Below are 23,336 nucleotides of genomic sequence, written 5' to 3'. Positions count from 1 at the left end.
TGTCGAAAAAATGAGCATTTCTTTTTAATTGTCTATCTGCATTTGAAAGTTATTGTTAGAATAAACTACAGTCTGGACACATCTTCATAGAAGTTAAGAACTTTCTTTCAAAATACGCCCTGAACACACATGTATACTATATTATATTTTAAATGGTGTTTCAAATGATTTGCTGTACTAGCAAAGGTGCATTGCTTGACGTGATGTCACTTATTTGTTGACAGAGTAAACTGGTAGCTAAAGTACAAGGATGTAATATTTTTTGTACCTTTCCTCCTGTGGTCTCTTTGGGACTTGGTATCCTTTTGTATTATAGTGTAAAAAAAAAAAAAAAAAATCTAAATTCTGTTTTTTTTTGTTTTGTTTGTTTTTTGTTTGTTTTGTTTTTTTAAACTCTCTGTCTGCGACCCAGCCAAAATGGTTGCACGGATCTATTTTGGGTTTTGACACACCAGTCACTAAACTTAGAGTACTATGATAAGACATTGAAGAGCACGAATTAGATGCTTGGATGGCAAAAGTATTAGGACAGCTGGCCATTTGAAACCAACAGGAAATGAAAATACAGAGTCCACTCTTGGATGATTTTCTCGAAGATACTGCAGAGCTGTCCAAAATATTTGGGTTAAGGAGACGAGATGGTCTTCAATGCATATGTCTATTTCTGACCTGTCTCTTTGACTGTATTGAAAAAAGAAATGCCGTGAAGTCTCGCTCCATTGACGAAACTTCACTGCCACCACATAGGCGGACAAAAGTGATTTTGCTCTAGACAAAAAAAAAGCTTTTTCAAAGAAAAGCCTTTCTGCCTTGCAAAAGCAGCCAACCATTTCCATTTACCTCACAAGGGAGTTGTTGCAGTTTTACAGTCCTCCGATGGCAGGAGCAGGGGGGAGAAGAGCGCAATCAGGGATATTAGGCCCTAATGGCCACAAGTCTGATTGCCCGACGCTTGGTTTGTTCTGACCGTTGCACTATCTGACTCCTTTCAGCTTCCGTCAGAGCCTCCACAAAATGATCTTTAGCTTCATTTGCTTCCTATCCGCTCTCCCTGGGAAATCTCGGGGTAATTGAAATTCAAGTGCGTGCACGTGAGCGCGCCACAGCAATCACGAAAATGCACGGACAATGTATTGACTCGCACATCCTTTAATTCACTGTATTAAGCACCTGTCTGCCTTCATTCTCTGTTCAGGGTGAGCTGAATGGGAAGAAATTGAGTCTTTGAAAAAGAAGCACTAAAGTGGAGCCTTGAAAGTCGAGCACAATCCATCCCAAGGGGGCTTGTTGAGTTTCCAAAAAAATAGAATTGTCGTCAGAAATAAGGCAAGGGATTCTGTTCGAGTTACCGTAGTTCGTTGTCAGCTGTGTATTGATGTTACGCAACATTAGTAGAGCACGTACTTACGTTTGATGATGAGTAACTTTATTTTCCTTCACAGTGACTATTTTATTGTCTCTGACGATTAGGTATGAACATTTGAAAAAGAAAAGGAACTGCATCCACCCGGGACAGAAGGCACGATGCATCCCAATTCAAAAGCTTCTTAAATGATGCCGTATTTGTATTACTGTATTTATTTTTTCAGGGTTTTTTTTGGGGTTTTTTTTTTCTAATCAGAACACAATCCTCCTATTCTTCAAGAACTCCCGTACCCACAAGGTCCTTTGACTCTTCTCAGTACTGACAAGGATCTTAATATGGTGGCACAAATATAATTATAGTTTGGGGTTTTTTTTTTTTTTTTTTTTTTGTGGTACTGTTTGCCTGCCTTTGATGCAGTCAGCAGGGCTCCAGTTCCCACACGGCGTGGATGTGAGTGTGAACACTTGCCTGTCTTGATATGTGCCCTGTGATTGCCTGCTGATCAGTGCAAAGCAGAACATTTCCCAAAGGCAAGAGTGTCCCATTTAGCCAGTTTGATCCAGCTCTTGGACTCAGGAACCAGTCTCTGAAGGGTACGGCCAACTTGGGTAGGGACAACATTACTTTGTTGCTACCTCTTCTCCTATTTTGCCCTGTTTTTCCATCAGATTCCGGATCTCGATTTTCCTGATATTTTGTGTTCGATCGCCCAACCCAAGTTTTGATGGTTCACTGGAGTGCAAATCTCGTTTGGCTGAGCTCACCTGCAAGCTTTTTTCATTGAAACCCTAATCGTAGCGCTGTGGGAATGCAAATTAACGAGAGTTGTGAGCCCAGGTGATTACATTTGGGATAATGTGTTGTTGGACATTACACGAAGGGCCCAACACACATTCACGCTCGCACGGAACTTGACTGCGCACCCATCTGGGCCGAGAAAGCTACGTCCGCACAATACCGCTTTACATGAAACATGCGACTCCTTCAAAGCCCTTTTACTGCCTGTTTAGGTCTAATTGCTTTTACTCTTGGCATTCTGGAAGCACAAAAGGAACCACATGTGAAGTGCTTGCCCAGAGCTATACAATACATATGTTACATACTGTACACATGATCAGTGAATGTGAGGAACGTCGTATAATTACATGCAGAAGCAGAAAATGATCGTTCCATTTTTATGTACACTCTGACTTGGATTTAAACATACGTCAGTGGACAACTTTTTCACATTATGCAGTGTGACCCTAATATGTGTCAGGATTAAGTGTTGGCATGAACGTTTCCGAACTTTTTGAAGTTGAAGTGCAGGTCTTGAATCTTTGACTTTCTCTCCGCTGGTAAATTGATTTTGTGCAAGAATGAGAAAACGACGTCAGGAAGCTAAGTGACTATTTAAAAGTTCTGTCAAAGGCTCGCTCTGTCTTTAGCATCCCCCTTTCATCTCTCTCTCCCTCTCTCGCCTACCTTCCCACTCTAATTAGTGGATGTTGTGAGAAAGTGGAGGTTCAAAGATCAGGCCCGGACAATCTATCAAACCAGCAGTTCCATCAATTGACTGTCAAAGCGCAGATCGCCTTCCTTTGACCCGATAATCGGGAAGATTATTGTTTTTTTTTGTTTTTTTTCTGTTTGTTGGAATGTAGTAGTTCCTGATTTGACTGTAGAGTGTTAGCATTTACATTTCTGCCATAAGGAGATTGTATACTTGGATTCTTAAATTCTGTAACAGTCTTTCCCATACCAGCCGACTCTGGGCAAGAGGTGAGGTACACCCTGAACAACTCGCCAGCCCATCACAGGGCCCAAATCAACAACCGACCCTTGTCACCTACGGACAAGAGCCATGTACGCACTTGGAGACGATGCAAAGTCCACAAAGGAAGACCTGACTTGAGTTTCGAACTCAGAACTGTTCGAAATTCCGAGTGTAATGTGTTCAATGCCACAAAATGAGACTCCACGTGCTCTCCAAATACGGGCCAAGGAATTTTCAAAAGTAACTCTTGGTGAATCAAAATCTCATTCTGAAAATGGTTCTTGTGTTCAGTGGGAAACTGATAGACTAAAGCTTGCGTATGTCCCGTTTGTGCTGCGCACTGTAAATCATCGGCGGGCAGGATGCCATTGCTTCAGCGTTGGAACCAATGCTAACACGGTGATACATTCATCTTGCAGCAGTCTAAACAAACGCGGGTGTGTGTGAGAGATTTGCGTCCGTGCGAGATGTGCGCGCGTGCGTGCGTGATGGCGAGGTGCTGTGTAAACGCTAAAATAATGTGTCACATCTGGCCACACAACATGCCCCGGTTTCATCTTGAATTTCAGCGTGTCCCTGTGGGAGCGCGATGCTGTCACATTTGCATGAGAGAGGTTGTCAGACTAACGCCTTTTCTCATTTCTGTGCCTCCTATCTCCCTCAACCCACACCTCCACCTTCCCCAAATTCCCTCCCTGTGTCTACAGCTCTGATAGCCATAGGCCAATATAGCAGCACCATAGAGACGGTGGATGCCGGCTGGTGTAAGGACATCACAGACCAGGGCGCCATGCAAATCGCAGAGAGCAGCAAGTCACTGCGCTACCTGGGCCTCATGAGATGTGACAAGGTAACGATGCTCAGGACAAAATGTCTGACCCCGATTGCTATCGTTACATCCGCCGCATCCCGCATCCCATTTATGAAACAACAGCCTTGTATCTTTTTTTTATTTTTCATCTCTCCATGTCTCATCTGGCACCCTCCCACCCATCAAACAGTGCTACGCAAAAGTTTCCCACCGCCTTTGTTGTTTTAATGAGTTGTCCACAGCGTTCATTTTCCACATTGGAAATTTATACACTTATCTGTATTATGCAAATAATACGTACAAATTCAAGTCACTTTCCCAAAAATTGGGTGCGAAGAAGGCCCGATTCAATTATGGGGAAGGTCTGGTTAAAGGCATGGACACGGGAATTACATTTTTTTAATACTCTGAATCACTCTTGCATCAATGCGACCATCCAGAATCATACAGTGTATATTTTCGTAAAAGCTTACACTGTTTCTATAGAATTTGCACACAACAACCTGTTCTATAGAACTTTGGCTGTGATTTTCGATAGAATTTCTGCAGTACAATTCTATAGAAATTCTATAGTTCTTTAGAATTTCTTTAGAAATGTTCTATAGAAATTTTTTGGTGGCAGTAGTTGTAGTTTGTAGTTTTTAGGCTCACAACCACAACAATAACAATTGCAAACTCATTTCTCAACACTTTAAAAACATAAAAAACAAAGGCTCATGTTGTGGCTGGTTGCAGTATTTTATCAAGATTGCATCGCTAGAACAGCACTTTGTATTGTGGCTTTTGCCTTTGCTCTCCAATAATAATAATAAAGTTAATCCAAATCCTTCAACAACGTTCTCATAAAAACAGGACAAAAATACATGCTGGTGTTTTGTTTTTTAAATCGAGATTAAAAACAAAACAAAAGACAAACTCTAGAAGTGGAGTTGTGGAGCAACCGTCCACTTTTGTCACGGATACGCCCACCGCCAGCGTGAGTGGGATGAAGCACAAACATGACGCAGAACAGCTGTCCCAACTTAGCTTTATTGTATGCAGATGTATAACGCACATTGTAATACAATGGTTTGCAACATATGCCAAAATTCTCATGCAAATTCACCTTTGTGGGGGTGAGTCCACGAGTTTTGAATTGGACTTTTGTTTTCCGGTTCTGGCAGAACTTGTTTTTTGCAGCAGTTTTGTCAGCTTTGTTGTTAAGTAGAAGTTGCTGTCGATGTAACTCAGGGGTCGGGAACCTTTTAGGCTGAGACAGCCATAAATGGCAAATATTTTAAAATGCAATTCCAATAGAGCTATACAATATTTTTAAAACTGAATCCAAGTGTATTTGTGCATTTTATCTAAAACCAACACTTTTAAGAGTACAATAAGTCTCTAAATGGAGTTAAAAAAACATAATGATGTTGCTAACCAATGATGACAAAAGTACTTCTTACCATGAATGCAACTTCTTTGCTGATGACTTTGTCGTCCGTTTCATATGTCATTAAGTTAAACTTCACGCAGCTTTTGAGACTTCCATCCGTTGTTCGTGAACGTAGGTTGGTTTTAATGTTTTTTTTTTATTTTAAATGTGAGAAAGACTTCATATGCGTGCTTGCCGACAGAGGCATGTCTTCTTTATGAAAAAAAAAATAAAAAAATATCGGTGGTGTTCAGCTGTCATTATAAACCACATTGATAGGCTGCGTAAGGACTGTATCATTTGTAATTATGAGTGTACCCCTTTAAGAGGAGAGAAGGGGCCGGTTCAAGGTAAACTAGGAAGAAGAGTGTGCGGCCGTCATTGGAGGTTGTGTTGCAGGTTGTTGTTGGAGAAAGGAGTCAAGCTGACGTCTTTTTTTGTTCGGCCACGCAGTCACACGATCGACCAGAACTGGCTCTGATCGCGATGGACACATTGAGCACCCTTGCTGTGTACAGTATGTCGTTGTGAGGACTCTGCACCAAAAGAGCCAAGGGGTGGCCCGCGAGCCATAGGTTCCCGCCCCCTGATGCAAGGAGTGCAGGACGCTCGTTGACTTCCAGCGGAGTCCTTTCATAAGGCTGGGAAACTCATCCTTTTTATTCCTTCGTTATAAAATCTCAAGCGCAGCCTTGAGTTTGACCCTATGGATTTCTGTGATAAACATGCCACCCCCCCCCCCCCCCCGATCGTTAAGAGCATCGGTCGCATCATATTTATCTATTGAAAACATAATAACATTAAACGTATGAGGGTCTGACAGTGACCCGGTGTGTTGGATGTCTGCGGTGAAGCAGTGCGCTCACTTTGCATTATTGTAGGGCAGGAATGTGGATCTATCATATTTATCTGGAGCTAATAAAGACTAACTGCATTACATAGCAGGTGATTACTTAGATTCCATTTTCATTTACTTCCCTCTTGCTTGGCCAACTGTGTGACCCAACAATCGATATCTGTTCTGGAATGACCTACGTCTTCAGCGGAATAAAAACGCCTCCTTGTTTCTTTTTGAGGTTAGCATAAGCGTGCGTCCATCCCTCAGCTCGTATTTACCTGGATATTTGCCTTCCCATGCCGCTCGTCGTGTGGCCCGGAGGACGGCGGGATAAACGATTGCGCTCCCTATGCTCTGAGCGGGGAATTTGGGGATGACACGGGTAAGCAAAGTGGTAATTGCTGCTATTACAGTAGTAATGGAGTGTGAATTGAGCAGAGAAAAGAAGGACAGTTTCCAAGGTCAGATACGTTACCAACTCTCAATCAGCAAATGAATGAAGTGTCTGATTGCCCCCCCCCCCCCCCCCCCTCAAATACAGTTTGGCCTTCTAAATACCGTGTGGGAAAAGCTCAGCCTGCTTGCATTGTAGCTTTGCAGTGCCCTGAGGGAGCTTTAGTGGAAAGCTTGAGGAGGCCAAGCCGCTGTTCGCTGGTGTTGGCAAACAAATAAACAGAAATGACTTATTGCTGTGGCGAAGTCACCCAGAGAGCGAAGAGTAAGAGACCGAATAAAGAGGTAAATAGGTGAGAGCCAGAGTCCGAGCGAGGAGGGAGGTTGAGTTTTTCTCGGCAAATATGCTCTGGCTTCGCCCGCGACTCCTAACCTCCTCCCTCGATCCCCCGCTAGTCCATATCCGCCTCCCGCTCTCAGGGAGTCCCTTCAATCGCCCGACTTCAGCCTTTCTACATCTCGCATCCAGTGTAAATTCTTTTTTGCATTTTGCGTGTTGCCATTAACTTTTGCTTCCGCCTCCACAATAGTTTGTCTGTTTCACTTATAATATTCATCTGATTTAATGTTCGTTTTTTTTTTTTAAATCAGAATTGCTAGAAAACCAAACAACGCTCACTAGGTTGCAGAACCCGGTCAAGACTGAACTGTTAAGAAAAGCTGAAAACTAATTATAGTCATAATGTTTTAGTTTTTTCCGACCACATTGTGGTGCGCGGTAGTTTCTGTAATCAGAAAGAAGCAGTAGATGGAAATGAGAGGTCGTTACTGTGAAGCCACAAACAAACACAAAGTACAGAAGAGAAATAGTCGTGAACTTGCTCGATTTTCTTTGTTTTGACTGTGCTTAATTGGGCTCGCTTGGCTCCTGGAGGGCAGCACAGCAGTGGACTGGTCAGTGGCTGCCTCACAGTTTTGAGGACCGGGGTTCAAATCCTGGTCCTCCCCGTGTGGAGTTTCCATGTGTTCCCAGTGCTTGCGTGGGTTCTCTCCGGGTGGGCACTCTGGTTTTCCTCCAACATCCCAAAAACATGCAACATTAATCGGACACTCTAAATTGCCCCGTTGGTGCGGCTGTTTGTCTCGATTAGGCCCTGCGATTGGCTGGCGACCAGCTCAGGGTGTGGCCCGTCTCCTGCCCGTTGACAGCTGGGATAGGCTCCAGCTGGATCGATCTTCCGATCGAAACTCCTTCCGGTACGAGAGCACAATGTGATGATCACGAAACAATAAACGTTACGCGCTGCAATGCTACTAATCAGGAGATGACAAGGCAAGGAGCGTGCCCTTGAGCGTTGCGCAAAACCGTCCGAGATATCGAGCAGTACATTCATCGGCCGTCCGTCGATGTGGCCTCTCGGCGATCCATTAAACCGCCGTAGCCGACGGGATCGCCGGGTACAAACCCAACAGCGTGTTGGGCGGCTACCCGCCTCCAGTAGCCGAATCAGAAAGACAACTCCCACGGCCCGTGAGATCGACGCTATCGCAACTCCGTCCGGGCCGGTGTCACAAGCTCAACGACTATCAGCATCGACTGGACAACAAGATCGTCGATAAATGCCCATTGTGTGAAGTCGCCCCACACGATACGCAATCATCTCTTCAAACTGTGCTCAAAAACTGACCACGCAGACGGCGGAACACCTGCGGAGCGCCCCGGCCAATGTGGCTCACTTTCTGGACCTTGATTACGGAATAACGTCCGTCACACTTGGCCACAACGTAGGCTCCAGCACTCCCTCGACACTTGTGAGGATAAGCAGTTGAGAAATTGGATGGATGGATATCTTAACCGCCTGCTTATATATAATTTGCTTTTCATTAGGGGAACAACGACTTATTTTTAATGTAGGTAACTCAATGTCAAATCTCTCCAACACACTCAGCCAGCGATTTTCAGAGTACAAAGAAGCGTTTGAAATGAAAAGGCCTTGACCATCATTGTCGGAAAATAGTCCACCTTGACTTAACGACTGGGTTTCTAGAAAATGTCGCGCGCTCTCTCAGTGGATCACAGCAGCATCGTGTCCGATCCAATGGCGAGGCTAACTAGTCTCATCTCTTCCCTTAATTTCCTTCTGGGGAAAAAACAAAAAAGCCAGCTTGCTCTGCCTTTCCACAAAGTTCTCATGGAATGAAAGTCTTGTGCAAATGACGTGACATTACATTTATCTCAGCCACGGTGTCTCTTATTCATGTTGACAAATCAATTTGGGTAAGCCCCGCTATACTTATTTAACTCAGCATTGCTTCAAATAAGTGAGGCCGAGCTGCTCGCGGCCGTTCCATTTGTCTTTTTCTCTTTACGCCCCTGCGGTCGACGCATAAATAAGCGGCTTGTGATGCCAGCAGTTTCTCTCCAGTGAAATTCATATTGCCTGCAAGCTCTAATGTTACATTATATGATTAAATATGGATGGAGAGAAGCCAGAATAAAAAAAAAAAAAAAACAGCCTTACTTTAGAATACTTCTTTAAAATGGAGATGGTATTAGATTTTGATACAATGCGGTTATGATTGAATATGATGGGTTTTAATTGGTCCAACGTATGACGGGGAACAGGCTGAGCAGTTTGACACGCCGTTAAGGACGCATCTTCTCAATACTTGTCCATCTCCAATTAAACCCATTCGTGGGCGGCGTCCCATTTTTGGGACATCATGATTTTCTCGCATCATATCCTTCCGTATATCAAAATATCGAAGTGTTTTACTCTGAAGCCATAATTGCTATCAGGAGAAGATAACTCATCGGTCAAGGTTTGCACGGAGTTATTTCCCTTTCTTTTCCTGACCCAAGATGGCTGCCTCAAGTACACGTGGCGCGTTTTCCAAGAGAAGAAAGGGAGAAAGGTCAGATGGGCAACCAAGTTTGTCTTCAAAATGCGAATCCAGCAGTATTATTAATGCGGAAGTGTCGTTCTAGAATAAGAATTCATTCATAAACATATCTCTAGTATGTACCACAGTTTTGAGACGCTGCCCGCGAGAGCGTACATCTTTTTTGCCCTTTGTTTTATGCGTTAATTGAAAAAGAAGTGTTATTTCCTTGGTTGTGGCCTGTTAGGAGACTTTTATCTCAATCGGGCAAAAAAAATTGCCACCCTGCCCATGAATGGGTTAACATCAAAACTAACATACCATAGGGGGCCCTAAACAATAGCATCCCGCATACCAACCATACGAGTTTGGACTGTGGAAGTCATTTTGTTATATACACCTACAGTACTTGGAGTCGGCTTGTCTGGCAGAAGCAGCAGCAATGTTGACACTGTTTGGGAAATATTGCAAATAATCCAGTGCTAAAGTTTGTCTTTGCGCGGTTTCCTGTCAGGTGGTGTACGTTCCGAGGATAAGGGATAAATAAATCAATGTAAAAAAAAAAAAAAAAAAAACGAAAAACGTCTCAGATTGGAACATACTTCCAAAAACAAAGCCAGCATTTGGTAGGCAAGTTATATTATGCTTTGCAGGTTTTGTGTGGCCCTTGCAGTCTCTTTCTCTTTTCCTTTTGCCCCCCCCCCTCCCACCTTGAGTGGAGTTGAGTTTCAGAGTGGGCCCTGTCAGTCTTAGACAAATACAATCTCGTGATAACCTTGACGCGGAATGCCGACAAGCCAAGTCAGCTCCTCGCCTCGGCCTACCCCCGAATTTCTTTGGAATCGTCAAATCGCCGGGAATTTTAATGCACCAGCTGAATGTCACAAGACCTCGGGAGTGTAGAATTCATTTAGGACCTGCTAACAGGATCCAGCTGGCGCTCCTGGTGTGGAGCAGTGTAAAGGATCGATTTCCAACCGTCACAGTTTACACAAACGCGCTTCCGTACTGTATACATTTTGCTGCCAGGCGGTCGGAATTGTGTGGACTCATGAAGAATTCCTTTTTTTCCCCTCTCTCTTTACCCTCGATCCAATACTGACCTAGCACAAGCCACAAGTCTCGCTGATTGTCAGAACATGTTCCTAATTCATCTCTCCTTGCAGCGACTGACCATATTCGGTGATGTTTTTCATGTCGACCCAGCCCCATACATCCGTCTGAATGATTTCCTTTTGTGTTGCACCGTGTAAAAAAATGTAACATTTCTGTGTGCAACCGTGTGAGGAATTTGTGTTATTTGCTGCGAACACAGCTCATAATGGAGCATTGAAATCAGAGCCCCCCCCCACCCTCCAGGCTTCAGCACATGGCGTGCTCCGCCCGCCTCCGATGATTACACCTCTGCCTCCAGGGCCCCAACCACCATGCACTGACAAGAATGCCATTGATCCACCCGAAAAGAATCAAATAAATTAATTTTGTCTCCTCGCAGCTGTAAATTGGTCCCGGTCTTTTGATGTCATTCAACGAAAGGACTTTAGAAAAAGAGCCTAATGTTCTGGAAAACTGATTTTTCATTCTTTTTGCTCACCATTGAACCATATGTCAGCGTGTCGGAGTGCAACGTTAGGTCTTGTGTGGGTGGAAATCATCTTTCCGCACTTTCACAAACACGCATGAACTTGATGAACGTTTTTGTCTCCACGAAAGCTTTGAGTGCAGGGATACATCCAAGCTAATTATTTCAACGTTAGCTCATCAGACTGGGGGACAGCATCATATAGGTCAACAAAGACTCTTTAAGATGAGATATGTCCGGACACAACGATAACGCATCCGGCTGAATGTGGTTGATATTCTGCAAAAGTCACGCGTAGCGTTGAGCGATCCTGTAAAGTCCGTCACTGCAGTTCTCAAATCGACACGGCTTGTTTTATATGTGTCCAGAGAAATATATCAAACTGCATCGCAGCACCTGAAAAAAAAATGTCTTCTTATCAAATCTCGGTGCAAAATTGGAAATACGTGGTCAAAGAAAGTTGAATTTACTCCTAAAAGCAATTGCTGTGCTGCATGTCTTGCAAGGTCATATGTGCAAAAAGTACGATTTTGATTTCAAACAGCACGAGTTCCGCACAGTAAAAATATTTTGTTCCGCCACAGACTTTGTCGATTTGTCTTGCCAATTCACTTTCAGATGGTGATAAGACAAACAATCTGTCATTAATATTGATTAGAAGCTAACCAGATCGACATATGGATTAGTAACATAGTGCAAAGAAGTCAATTTTTAAAGCCAATCACGATCACATCCATCAAGAAAAGCCAGTAGTGCATTTAGTTGCTCTTTTTCTGGCATTTACAGTAGTTCATCCATCCATCCAGCCATCCATCCATTTTGTTTGCCGCTTATCCTCAAAAGGGTCACATGATGAGCTTCTTGAACTGAACTTGAACTTGTCTTTTAATCATATTCAAAAGGAATTGAGTGTGAGGTTTCAATTTTAGGTTTTATGTATATTTCTAGAAAATCAAATCTGTACAATTGAGCATTGAACAATATTTGATCATAAAATCCATCCTTCCATCCATTTTCACGTCACTGCTTATCCTCACGATGGTCACGGGGCATGCTGGAGCCTATCCCAGCTGTCAACGGGCAGGAGGCGGGCGGGGTACACCCTGAACTGGTTGCCAGCCAATCGCAGGGCACGTGGAAACAAACAGCCGCACTCACAATCTCACCTACGGGCAATTTCGAGTGTCCAATTAATGTTGCATGTTTTTGGGATGTGTGAGGAAACCGGAGTGCCCACTCGCAGGAAACCCACGCATCGCACGGGGAGAAAATGCAAACTCCACACAGGCGGTTCCATAATTGAACCCGGGACCTCAGAACTGTGAGGCCCGTGCCGTCGTACGTGAATTAAGATTTTGACGGTGAACGTTTGACTCCTGTTAACTGTAAATTATATTTCTGTTGCTAATTATTTTTGCAAATTGAATCAAATTAAGGGTGAATCAAAGCTTCTTGAGCAGACAGGTGTTCACCTTGCAAGTGTCCAACATAAATTATTTGCATCGCGTTCTGTTTTGGTGGTGAAAAGTTGAAAGTGCAAAGGAGTTCCCGTTTTCCCTGCCGGACTATTCTGGCTCTATCCTCAAAACATTCGGAGCCTTCATTGTCTGGTGATGTATCACTTCTGTGGATTTTGATCTGATGCAGCTTCGGTGGAATGTTTTCGTATGAAATGTTTTCGCAGCTTGCACATCTATGTGGCGTACTTGTTTTTTCCCCGTATCATCATCATCATCTTTCCCTCTGCTGTCCATTTCTTCTCCTCCCCTTCTATTGGTTGTCAACTTTCACTCCTCCGTTCCCTCTCATTCTTTTAACACTCTGCCTCACCTCTACACGACCCCCCCAACCCCCCACCCACCCTTCCCTGTTTTCCTCGACATCATTAGAGTGAAAACAAATGGGCAGCCAGGTTGGGAAACAGAAAGAAGTAAACTTGCAGGGTCAGCGTGAAGAGGGACTAGGTAAATAATGACACCGACTAGTGCCGGGCCCATCAGGGAGCGGCCTATGAGTTGTCACTTTAATGGGGCTGATGAAGGAGGGCGGATATGAAGTGAAATGAGGGGGCAAAGGGAGTAGGCAAAAGACAGAAATCAAGAGAAAGTACAATGAAGTCAAAGGGAAAGATGGAGTAAGAGCTGAAACCAAGTGTTTTGGGTAAGCAGTTTGGAAGTATGCTGCTATTACCTGAATGGAGGCGGAGCAGTGTTTTGGGAACAGGTATGAGCATATCTGCCCTCCTTTCCTTTCCCAGATGGGGAAACCAGACAGACCTTGTTAAAAGAGCAGACGTCCCAATCAATATGGTTGTTTCAGTGGAGTGTCCAGCTGCCAGGGACTCCGCACAGATAGGCACGGCATAGCAATTTGCAGACATAAACAAGGGCCTAATTGTTCGGGGCCTGGAGGTTTGTAGCGAGCAAAACAAAGATGAAGCATGGCGAAGAGTTAGAAGCCATTTCAACTCTCGTTTAGGAAATGAGAGTTAGGCGAAACTTTCTTTGATGAGTGTTGTTATTGTGAACAGCAGGGGTGCCGAGTATTAGGGGCCTTGTGAAACGAAGGGAATTAGAGCAAAGGTAGAGAATGCGGGAAATGGGCTCTTCGGGCTCCCATTTTCCTCTCTTTCGCCAGACTTTTCTTCTGTTCACAGTTTGAAGTGGCCATTTGCCATTTATGATGTTCAGCGTAATCTTTGCGTTTCATCCCGCACAGAGGAACCATATTGATTGCCAGTCTTAACTGAAGCCTCCTCCTGATCATCCATTCATCTTCTTTCTAAAGGGCAAGCATGCGGGGGGGTGAAATAAAGTCAGACAGAGTTCACAGGAAATCTCGTATTTGCCCTTCAACAAATAACGACCGCAACCCCTCCTGACCCACACGCACACCTGTGGAAAAAAACTACAGTGCCTTTCCTCCCTTATCTCACGCAAAGGACGCTCAAGGTTGCTGGGATTTGGGTTTCTGCGTACATTATTTATTCAATTCAGCGTTCCTTCTCCAACGCCTGATTTTCTTCATCCATTGCTGTACGCTAATCTCCTTGGAAGCCGTCATAATGACATGGAGTCATGGCCAGAAATGAGACACGGCTCAGTGTGGTTAGGATTCTTGGAGTCTCGATTGGGCTTGAGACAAAAACCGAAGGTTGCCTTCTTTCAGACCAGACGTAGCAGCCAACAGTAGACGACGAACATTGTGTCCGACTGCGCTGGTGATGAATGAGCTTTTTTAATGCTGATGGTCAAAACAGTCCCCCCTCTGGAAACGGCGTCCGTACATATTTCATACGTCCACGGGGGCTTCGCGAAACTTTGGGGCAAGAATCTTGTCGGCCTTCCTTTGATTTCTTGCATTATGGATGGCTGTCTGGTGGCGCAAAAACAACAGTATGGGCACAAAAAAAAAAAACATTCGGAAAAAGGAACAAATTAACCCAAAAGCTCAGTCAGAACGTAAAGCTCTTTGAACATGAGCAGGAAAGCATGACTTGAGCTCCTTTTTTTGTTGTTTGATCATCTCGCATTCATCAGGAAGACTGGTGAAAATATTGACACAATAATGATTGCAGCCCACCTTGTTTTAACTTTGACTGGTTCAATCTTATCAGAGCTCTCCTCCCTCTAAAGAGACACCATGAATTTTTTATCATGGCGTCTCTTTGTATGGCAAGGGTCGATTTGTCCTTGTTCTTTATTTACCCCGGAGAGCGAGCCATACCTTCGGGGTGAAAAATTAAACAGTAGTTCTGTTGTGATTGTCTTTAAGAAATTCCATTTGTGTCCGACCCCAGTAAGCCTCTGTGGAATTTTTGCCGCTTGAGCACCGTATTGCGCTCTATTAGTTGACGGCATTCAACGGGCGGGTTATGACCTTCTTGTCCTGCCAATCACAGCAGTTTGTCCGGAATACATACAGCAAAATCAAAAGCTGTCATTTCTGACGACACCTTCCAGTTTCTCTGCTTTAATGTTGCTGTCAACGTAACGTCTTATACGATGAGTTGTACTTTTACAACCGTTTCGTACGTCCAGACGTATTACAGCGTCGTCGCGAGCTCCAAATTTTGTTTTGAAATGTTGAGCCCAGTTGAAACAAATCTTGGTCAAAACGAACTCAAAGTCAACATGTACACGTTTAAATGGGATCTGACAGCAATCAACTGGTTGGTTTTGGTTAATAGAAGCCAAATGGGCGTACCACAAGCTCTTCTTTGTCATACATGACATCATACAAGCGTATGTGGAAAATGTATTTTTCTCGAGTTTAACATTTATATCAGGAGTAATGCTACCTTTAGAGGGAAAACAATGTTTTGGTGTTTTTGAATATTTTGCCACACAAACGACAAGAATTTTCGACATCAAACTTACTTACTTCTCGTTATTTGTTTGTGGGAACCTTTTGTCGCCGTGGGAACGCATAACTCTCGTCATCGGGTTCTGGGTGCAGTCTGTAATGCCGCAATGTTGTAGGAACTATGGACTGGTTTTAATCCTCGAGAGTTATGGAATGTTTTTGTTTGGAGTACCAATTTAATAAGGGATTGGACCTTCACATTCCTTTTGTTGCGTTTTCACGTGTCACGGGGTAGTGGGTTTCCAGAGGCTCTTTCTTCCTCCCTGGTCAGCTGAGTCCTTTGTTGCAGTTTTTTTGGTTCAGCGGCTGTCTGATATTGCGCACGTCTAAGGGTGTGAGTGGTACCAGATCCTGGTTTATCCCTAGCAGCACCTGACCTGCTTTTTAACGGGACATTCCCAGCCATTCTCGTGCGGGTCGCTCAGCTTTCTGAGACAAAATAAAAATGGTGCAGTTGAGACTTTCCTAACCAGCCCCCATGACACCAAAACTTCAGTTCAGATATTCAGAGGTGGGTAGCAACATGCCACATTTGCTCTTTTCCATTTACTCGAGTAACATTTTGGCTCAATTGTACTTCTGAGAGTAATTTTAAAGAACCGTACGTTTTACGTTTGCCCAAGTATTGAAGTGAAGACGAATTGATATTTTTATGCTGTTACAGTGATCAACGTGCTGCTCGCTACAATTATTTACTCGTGAGTCCGTGCACGATCTATTTTTAGATGTTGCGTAGGGCGCCATTGTGGCCAATCCCACGTAATCGCTCACGTCATTTGACTCCAATTCACCAATCTGATGGCACAAGGCAGTCACATGACCGCACACAAACCCTTTGTGGGCCAAATAATGACAAACAACTGTACGAGTGTTTACTTCACAGAGAATGTAACCAACAGTTTTGCCATGCTGTTCTGCTGACACGCACTCTCTCTCTCTCTCTCTCAGAAAGCGCTGAAACTTGTGATAGCATTGTTGTCCATCTTTGAATAGTTTACCCTCCACACACACTCTCTCTCTCTCTCCTTATCTAAAACAGGGAACCGTCTTTTCTTTTGTCCAGTTACCGATTTGGACTCCAACTGGGGCTTTTTCCTCTGAGCAGTTTAAAGAAAGCTATGAATCTGAACCGTTTAAAGCCAGACAGGCAGCGAAGACCTGATGCACAATCTGCTGTCCAAACAGGCTTTTAAACATTTACCCCAAATGTATTTACTGCTCGGCTAATTCAGTCTGTGCGTTGAAGTAGGCAGGGGCCACGGGGTATTTGTCTCTCTGTATTTGTTTGGCGCGAGCAATAGCTGCCAGGTTGTTCAAGATGATGAACTGAAACAAATAAAAAGTATGATGAATGAGGAAATACCAGTAATACTTTGGCAATAGGATCTGCGACTGACACACTTTGCTTTTCGTCAGCAGGGGCTTTGCACTTCATTTCAAATCAGATCTACCTTGCTTTACGCAATAGAGGTGCAGTCTGAACCCGCACTAGACGAGAACAAAATTGGGACCATGATAACACTGTGCTCGTGGAAGTGTGACCTTAAAAGGCTGTAAGACCAGCTTCTATGCATGCATGTGTAATAACACACTCCGGCGGTCAGTGGCGCCATGGTACGACATTCAGAACAAACAAACAGGACTAGAGACATTCAGTTAAGAGGAACAGATGTGTAAGTTGCAGAGTCTTCTTCATTTAGAGCTGTTAAGAGTGCGTCAAAGCTTATCCAGAGCGCCCTTACTCGTTCGTGGTTCCCGTTATAGACCGGTCCAATGCCAATTGTGCAAAGGGAGCGGTTTAAAGTGACGCGTCGTGCGAAAGTCTACAGAATATATCACCGTATTTTCCGCACTATAAGGCGCACCACATTATAAGGCGCGCCTTCAATGAGTGGCCCATTTTAAAACTTTTTTTTTTTTTTTCATATATAAGGCGCGCCGCATTATAAGTCTCATAGAATAGAGAGACCATGGGTCACCGACGCGGACCATATAAGGCGTCCGCGAGGTATGTTCTAAAAATACCATCGGCCACAAATTGTTACGATTATTTGTGCTTTAGATTCTGAATCTGACTTGCTTACGATCGGTGCTCACGAAGTAGCCCTCAGCCTCAAAAAGGTTGCCGAGCCCTGGAATAGACGCGACAGTAGAGGTTGGGGTTACATTATGGATCCATTAGATGGAGCTGCGCTAAAGGCTCAATATTGATCCGTATATAAGGCGCACCTGATTATAAGGCGCACTTTCAGCTTTTGAGAAAATTGAAGGCTCTTAGGTGCGCCTTATAGTGCGGAAAATACGGTCCTAATACTAATGCTGATTGGACAAGCGGGATATGAGGGTGTGTCCCAAGAACGGAAGAAGGCATTTATTGCATTCTAACATTTATATAAACATTCAATGATAAGCGTTTTTATCTGAACTTACCATTCATTACCTTTGCGGCTACTCTCAGCACAATGACAAATCTGCTACAATGAGCAGCCTAATTGAAAACATGACGGCTTCAGTGAAAGCGGGGAGGCCTTGACACTGAGGTAAGGTCCAAATTGCGATCCCTGCATGTGGTCTAAGCTTGTGGTTGACCCTTTACAACTGCTACAGAAACCACTGGCGGCTGGAATTGTCACACAGAACAATGTGGACCTGAATACTTGCGTTACGGAGGCCATCTTCTCCATTGCTTCAGGGCCAAATGAGCTCTTCTCATAAAGTTCAACCAAAAAAAGGAATTTTGGAACAAGTGGCGATAATAGAATTGAAGTACATCAATATCAATAGCGACTGCACGCAGCTGTTTCCACTACACGGGCATATTTTTGTTCTCATCATAAAATAACCATTTTTACTTGGAATGTTTCTCTTTAGATAAATGCCGTGTGGTTGACCACAGCCTTGTGCAAAATTCTAAAGTAGCAAAGACTACTGTTCAATGCAAACGATAAAAACAAACACGGGCAATAAAAGCTGGAAAACCGCTTTTCAGCTCTTCACTCGTTATGTAAGACGGAATTCGTTTCGAAACTCTCCTTTGCACTTCATTCAATTTTCCAGCATTGCACGAAGGCACTGGGAGGGCGGCTCATATGATGCGCAACTTTGTGTCCGAGTAGCCGATTATCGATTTAGGGCCCCTTTGTTTTTTTCTTTCCCTGACAACAACGTCATGCACTGCTACATTAGTCAGCTTCACAACACGTTTTCCGTCCGGTGTTTCTGTTAATCGTAGATTTGACGTGGCGATGGCGTGCATCTACATCAGGAAGGGCCTTAAAAGAAGTATATTGCAAGAGACGTGATCGCCTACGGGTAGGGGGCCAGATCAGAAAGGCAGAAGGCATCCATCACCTTGAAAGATGAAGGTGCGCCTTTCACATAGCAGACCGTGACCAGTCTTTTTGTTCCATCCCATCTTGTAAACGCTGACAACATCGCATTAGCCATCAGTACGCATTACGCCACACTCAGATCTACATTCTGCATCTTTGAAGTTAAAATGGGGGGAAAATATCATAAGTATAGGCCTGGCTCCAGATAGCTGTGGCTGTGCTCCCAGATGCCTGGGAAGGGATCTGCTGTATCGTGTGTCTTTCCTTCAGACTTGGCAGCGGCTTTTGAAAGGACGACGTACGGGACGGGATCAGAAAAGAAAAATCCCCGTCAGAGACCCCCATTACTTTGGTCTTGGGCTTAAAGTTGCCAAGCAACTAAATGTCACTGAGAGCAGTTTTGCCTGGTAACCAAATTGAAAATCAACTGAGTCATCGTTTGCAAAACAACTCACCAGCTGCCGCCATACATAATCATCTGTATTATTATTATTATTTTTTTTTTTTAATTTAAATAACCTTGACATCTCAACATTATTAGGTCTGGACTGCAAATACCGAGCCTCAGATCTTCTTTCTCTTTCTTTTCTTCAGTCATTTAAGGTTTCAGTTTCATATGTATTTACTTCAATATTCCATTCTTATTATTAGGCTGTTGTGTTTATGTTTGAATATAATTTTCGATCATGTAATTTCTAAAAGCCTAAATCGGAGGTGTCAAACACGTGGCCCGCGGAACCAATTCATGTGTGTCGACTTCATGTCCGTCTTTAAAAAAAAAAAAAAACAATTCAGATTATCTTCATTTTTAATAATGTTGAGATATTTTGATAATTTCTCTCTTAATCATCCATCTTCTAAAATAAATGGAATAGTTGACCTTTTTGTCACTGACTTCTGATTTCAAAACGTATCCATTTATTTGTTTAATATCAGCCACTTTTATTTTGAGACCAGGACGAGCATTCACACTTGAATACTCACTGATTTTGAGTACTGATATACCGCTGGTACTTTTGATACATCAAATTTCAATTAATGACAGATCATTGTGAATCAAGACCTTTCAGGATGTTTCGTCAATGTGTCAAAAGAGCAGTGCAACGGCCATCACTGGCCAAATAGTTCTTCATTTTTTTCTCGGCGCTTCAAAGTCACCATACAAACGCAGTTCACAGAAATCCAATAAAAATAACAAAACTTTGGATTTGAAAAGCGTGAATGACTTCACAAACGGTACGAATTACATAGTCAATGCACTTTTGTGCATTATATAATTATAATAAATTAAATAATTATAAGAAATAAACTTTTTTTATTTTATTAAAAAAAATCAAATTACACGTTAAAATTAGTCTTATTTTTTGTGAGATTGTGAACTTGAAAAATATATATATAATATATATATATATATATATATATATAAAATAGTGCATGCCATTTATTGCTCCATGAATAATATTTCAATTTAAGCATACATACATGCTAAATGTCATGTTTAAAAAAAAAAAATGTATTACAAATTCATTAGCTTTTTGGTCTTAATAAGAGGTTTGGGTTTCAACGATTTGTGACATCATTGGGATTTCCAGACTTGTTTTTAACTCGATTGCTCTTTCATCAACATTTTTGCAAATCCATCTGCGGGTCCACATTTAACGCGTGCGTAAGCAGCAATTAGTGATTTTGATTAGGAGATATTTAGCGGGACTCATGTTTGCGATGAACGTTAATGAACGTTAGGGCCTCCCATCAATTTGACATCTATTCTTAAGATGTATGAAACAAGCCCGGGTGGGTTTTTTCAGGACTATCGCGTGATGTGCTTGGAAGGCAATCGGTCGCTTTGTCATGTGAGCTGCTAATGAGGCTCAGCCAATTGTCATAATAAACGAAACCTGTCTGGCTGGTGTTAAAATCCCGCCTCATGTTTCTTTTTCCGTCCCTCCCTGACTGCGGCGTAATAAAGTCGGTTGCTGAATTTGATTAATGGGATCCAAGTGGCTGCACATCAATGACAGGCTCAGTGAAAATCCAAGACACCCAAACCCGTGTCCAAAAGTTGGAAAGTAAAGCCTTAATTATTCATTGTTGAAATGTACTTATGTTGTCTTTTCGTCCGTTTTTTCCCACACGCGTGACACATGATAAATGACATCTTCTGTCTTGAAAATCAATATGGCTCTGGTTTTGATAAAAGTTTGGACCATCAGCGAAAAACGTGAAACGTAACCTTAGGTGATCGCGGTCTTCTAATATTACTCCGAAGGAATAGGAATTCCGCTTGAAATCACAATGCGGAATTAATAGTTTCAAATAGAGACATTTATTTTCAAACATCTGCTCGAAACATTATGTTTGTCATCCAAGGTTGTCAATATTTTGATGACCTCAACAGTACATCGTGTTGTTGTTGCTCATCTCTGCTACAAAGTGAATGGACGACGAGGAAGTCGACTTCTGGCACGCAGAAATGCAGAAATACATCATAAAGGTTGATTTTTTTTCATGTAAATATGTCATGGACCAAGTTGCTGGAAAAGCCTGACATTTAATCTGAAAATTGCTTGCACGACTTCGGAAAAGGTGTCCAAACACTGCCGACGGTAAGTCGACACAATCGAATGTATGCAGCTGTCATTTTCTTTTCATTTTTTTTTTTATTTTTATTTTTTTTTTACATTCAGTGCCTCTAATCATAAAGGCAATGGAGGGGGGGGGGGGGGAGCACCCGACCCTTGACGTGTTGATTGTTCCTGTCTGTGCGTTGATATCATAACCCAATTATGGCACGGTGGCGCCTTGACTTAAGAGTGTCCCAACTTTTTCAAGTGATGAGCCATCAATTGGCAATTTAAATTTTTAAAACATTTGTTTGCTTGTGTGTCTGATTTATTTTCATATATAGTGACCGCCACATACTTGCAGTTCGGATTTTGTTGGTTCACTTTTTTTTTTTTTTAATTAATTTTTTCCATTTTTTTTTCTTTTTTTTTTTGGGGGGGGGCATTCCCTAAAATATTTATTGGAAGTTTATTCCGTCTTATTTACCACTTTTTAGGGTTGTTTTTATTCTTTTCTTTACTCAGTGGAATCATAATGGCTGCCACTAATTTGCGGGTTTTGGTTCTCTGCGGTCCAGCCCCGATCCCCGTCTCCCCCGCAAATAGCGGGAGTCCTCTTTAGTTCTGATTAAATGAGGACAGCCCTAACATTATCTAACCCCAGCAAGTTTTCCATGTGAGCTTTTATGGTTGTGAGAAAATGTCCAACACTTGTTGTGCAACGCTTTGCTAACGACGAAAGTCCGTATGCTCAGCACGTGTGTTTTATACATCGTTTCCCCTGGAAAGTGTCTCACTCACGCGTGAGCAGGGGTTGGTTCTGGGTGGGTTACGGCAAACCCTCGGAGGTCTCCGGGGTCGCTGGGCTTCTGCTCTTTGTCAGCTTCTCGCAGTGTTCCTCCCTCTTGCCCACGTTCTGACTTGCTCAAATTTGATGTGCTGATTTTTAAGATGGTGCGAGAATAAAGGCTTTGTTAGGAGCATGCTACCAAACAGTTTACGCAGTCGCTGTGATTTGACTCGCACTCGCAAATTTGCACAAAATCACACGCGTAAAATTTGTTATGAGTAGAAACACATAGATATTGAAAAAGGTCGCTTGTTTTTTGTAGTCTTGACAAATATTCCCTCTAAGCTGCGCCACTGATCCAGTGCAGTCAACCACAGCCTGACATCTTTTTTTTTTTTTTTTTTTTAAGCGGAAGCACATGGCCTACTTCCACTTCCTAGTTTACCTGACACCGCCCCCCTCCGCTCTTAAAGGGGTACACTCATAATTACAAACAGAACACGCACACAAGGCACTTTATATCTGCGGGCATGACTGACCACACCTGTAGATTTTTAAAATGTGAGTGAATGGTATGGTAACTGGGTCCCAAATCTTCTCAAAAATGTTTTATTCTCAAGCAAATACTATTGATATTCATGTACTGTATGTGTTCATTAGTGTGGTGCAGGATGACTTAGTTTCATACTGAGAGCTGTTTGTACCATTTTACCATCCTCATGTCGCTATATTGTGCAACCAAATTACTAGGAAGACCTCTCATGGAATTGCAGTACAATTAAAACCACAAACACAACAATATACGTGTCATTCTTAATATATCTGACAGTTTTTTCAAGTTCTAATTAATTTGCCATTTTTAATTATTCTACACCTCATTTTAATATGTTGGAGAGGTGAGCTATTAACCAGAGAGGGAAAAACTTTCTTAACATTTTACATAAGAATTGGATTAAATTCCCTTTCACAAGTACTCTGTGTGGAAAATAAGATTAGTCATAAATCTGATTTTCGGTGACATAGTTTTTGTCCAATAAATATTGTTTTTAATATCAGTAAATAATGCATGAGCTCAATTAGAATGGTGGTTATACATGAAGGTGTACAATTTGGTAGTGATCCAAATTGGGATTTTTTTTTTTTTTTTTTTTCTTGTTTGGTTTCTGCACTCTACTGAATGCCAATATCTGTAATCCCAAAATATATATAAGTTTTTGTTACAGCTCGCAGATCTCATTACAAGGT

At 42.7% G+C, this 23,336-nt stretch overlaps 1 protein-coding gene across 1 annotated transcript in view; it reads left to right on the top strand.

Annotated features, from left to right (window-relative positions):
* The window catches only part of fbxl17 (F-box and leucine-rich repeat protein 17), a 228,103-nt gene that overhangs the window by 202,082 nt on the left and 2,685 nt on the right, over nt 1–23,336 (top strand). The window contains exon 10 of the mRNA XM_061818405.1: nt 3,830–3,972. Coding sequence (XP_061674389.1) covers nt 3,830–3,972 — 143 coding nt within the window. The remainder of the gene's footprint in view (nt 1–3,829; nt 3,973–23,336) is intronic.

This window comes from Syngnathoides biaculeatus, chromosome 4 (assembly GCF_019802595.1).
Source record: "Syngnathoides biaculeatus isolate LvHL_M chromosome 4, ASM1980259v1, whole genome shotgun sequence".
Taxonomy (NCBI): Eukaryota; Metazoa; Chordata; class Actinopteri; order Syngnathiformes; family Syngnathidae; genus Syngnathoides; species Syngnathoides biaculeatus.
Note: the sequence above shows the minus strand (reverse complement) of the source record. Positions and strands in the feature narration are given on the sequence as shown.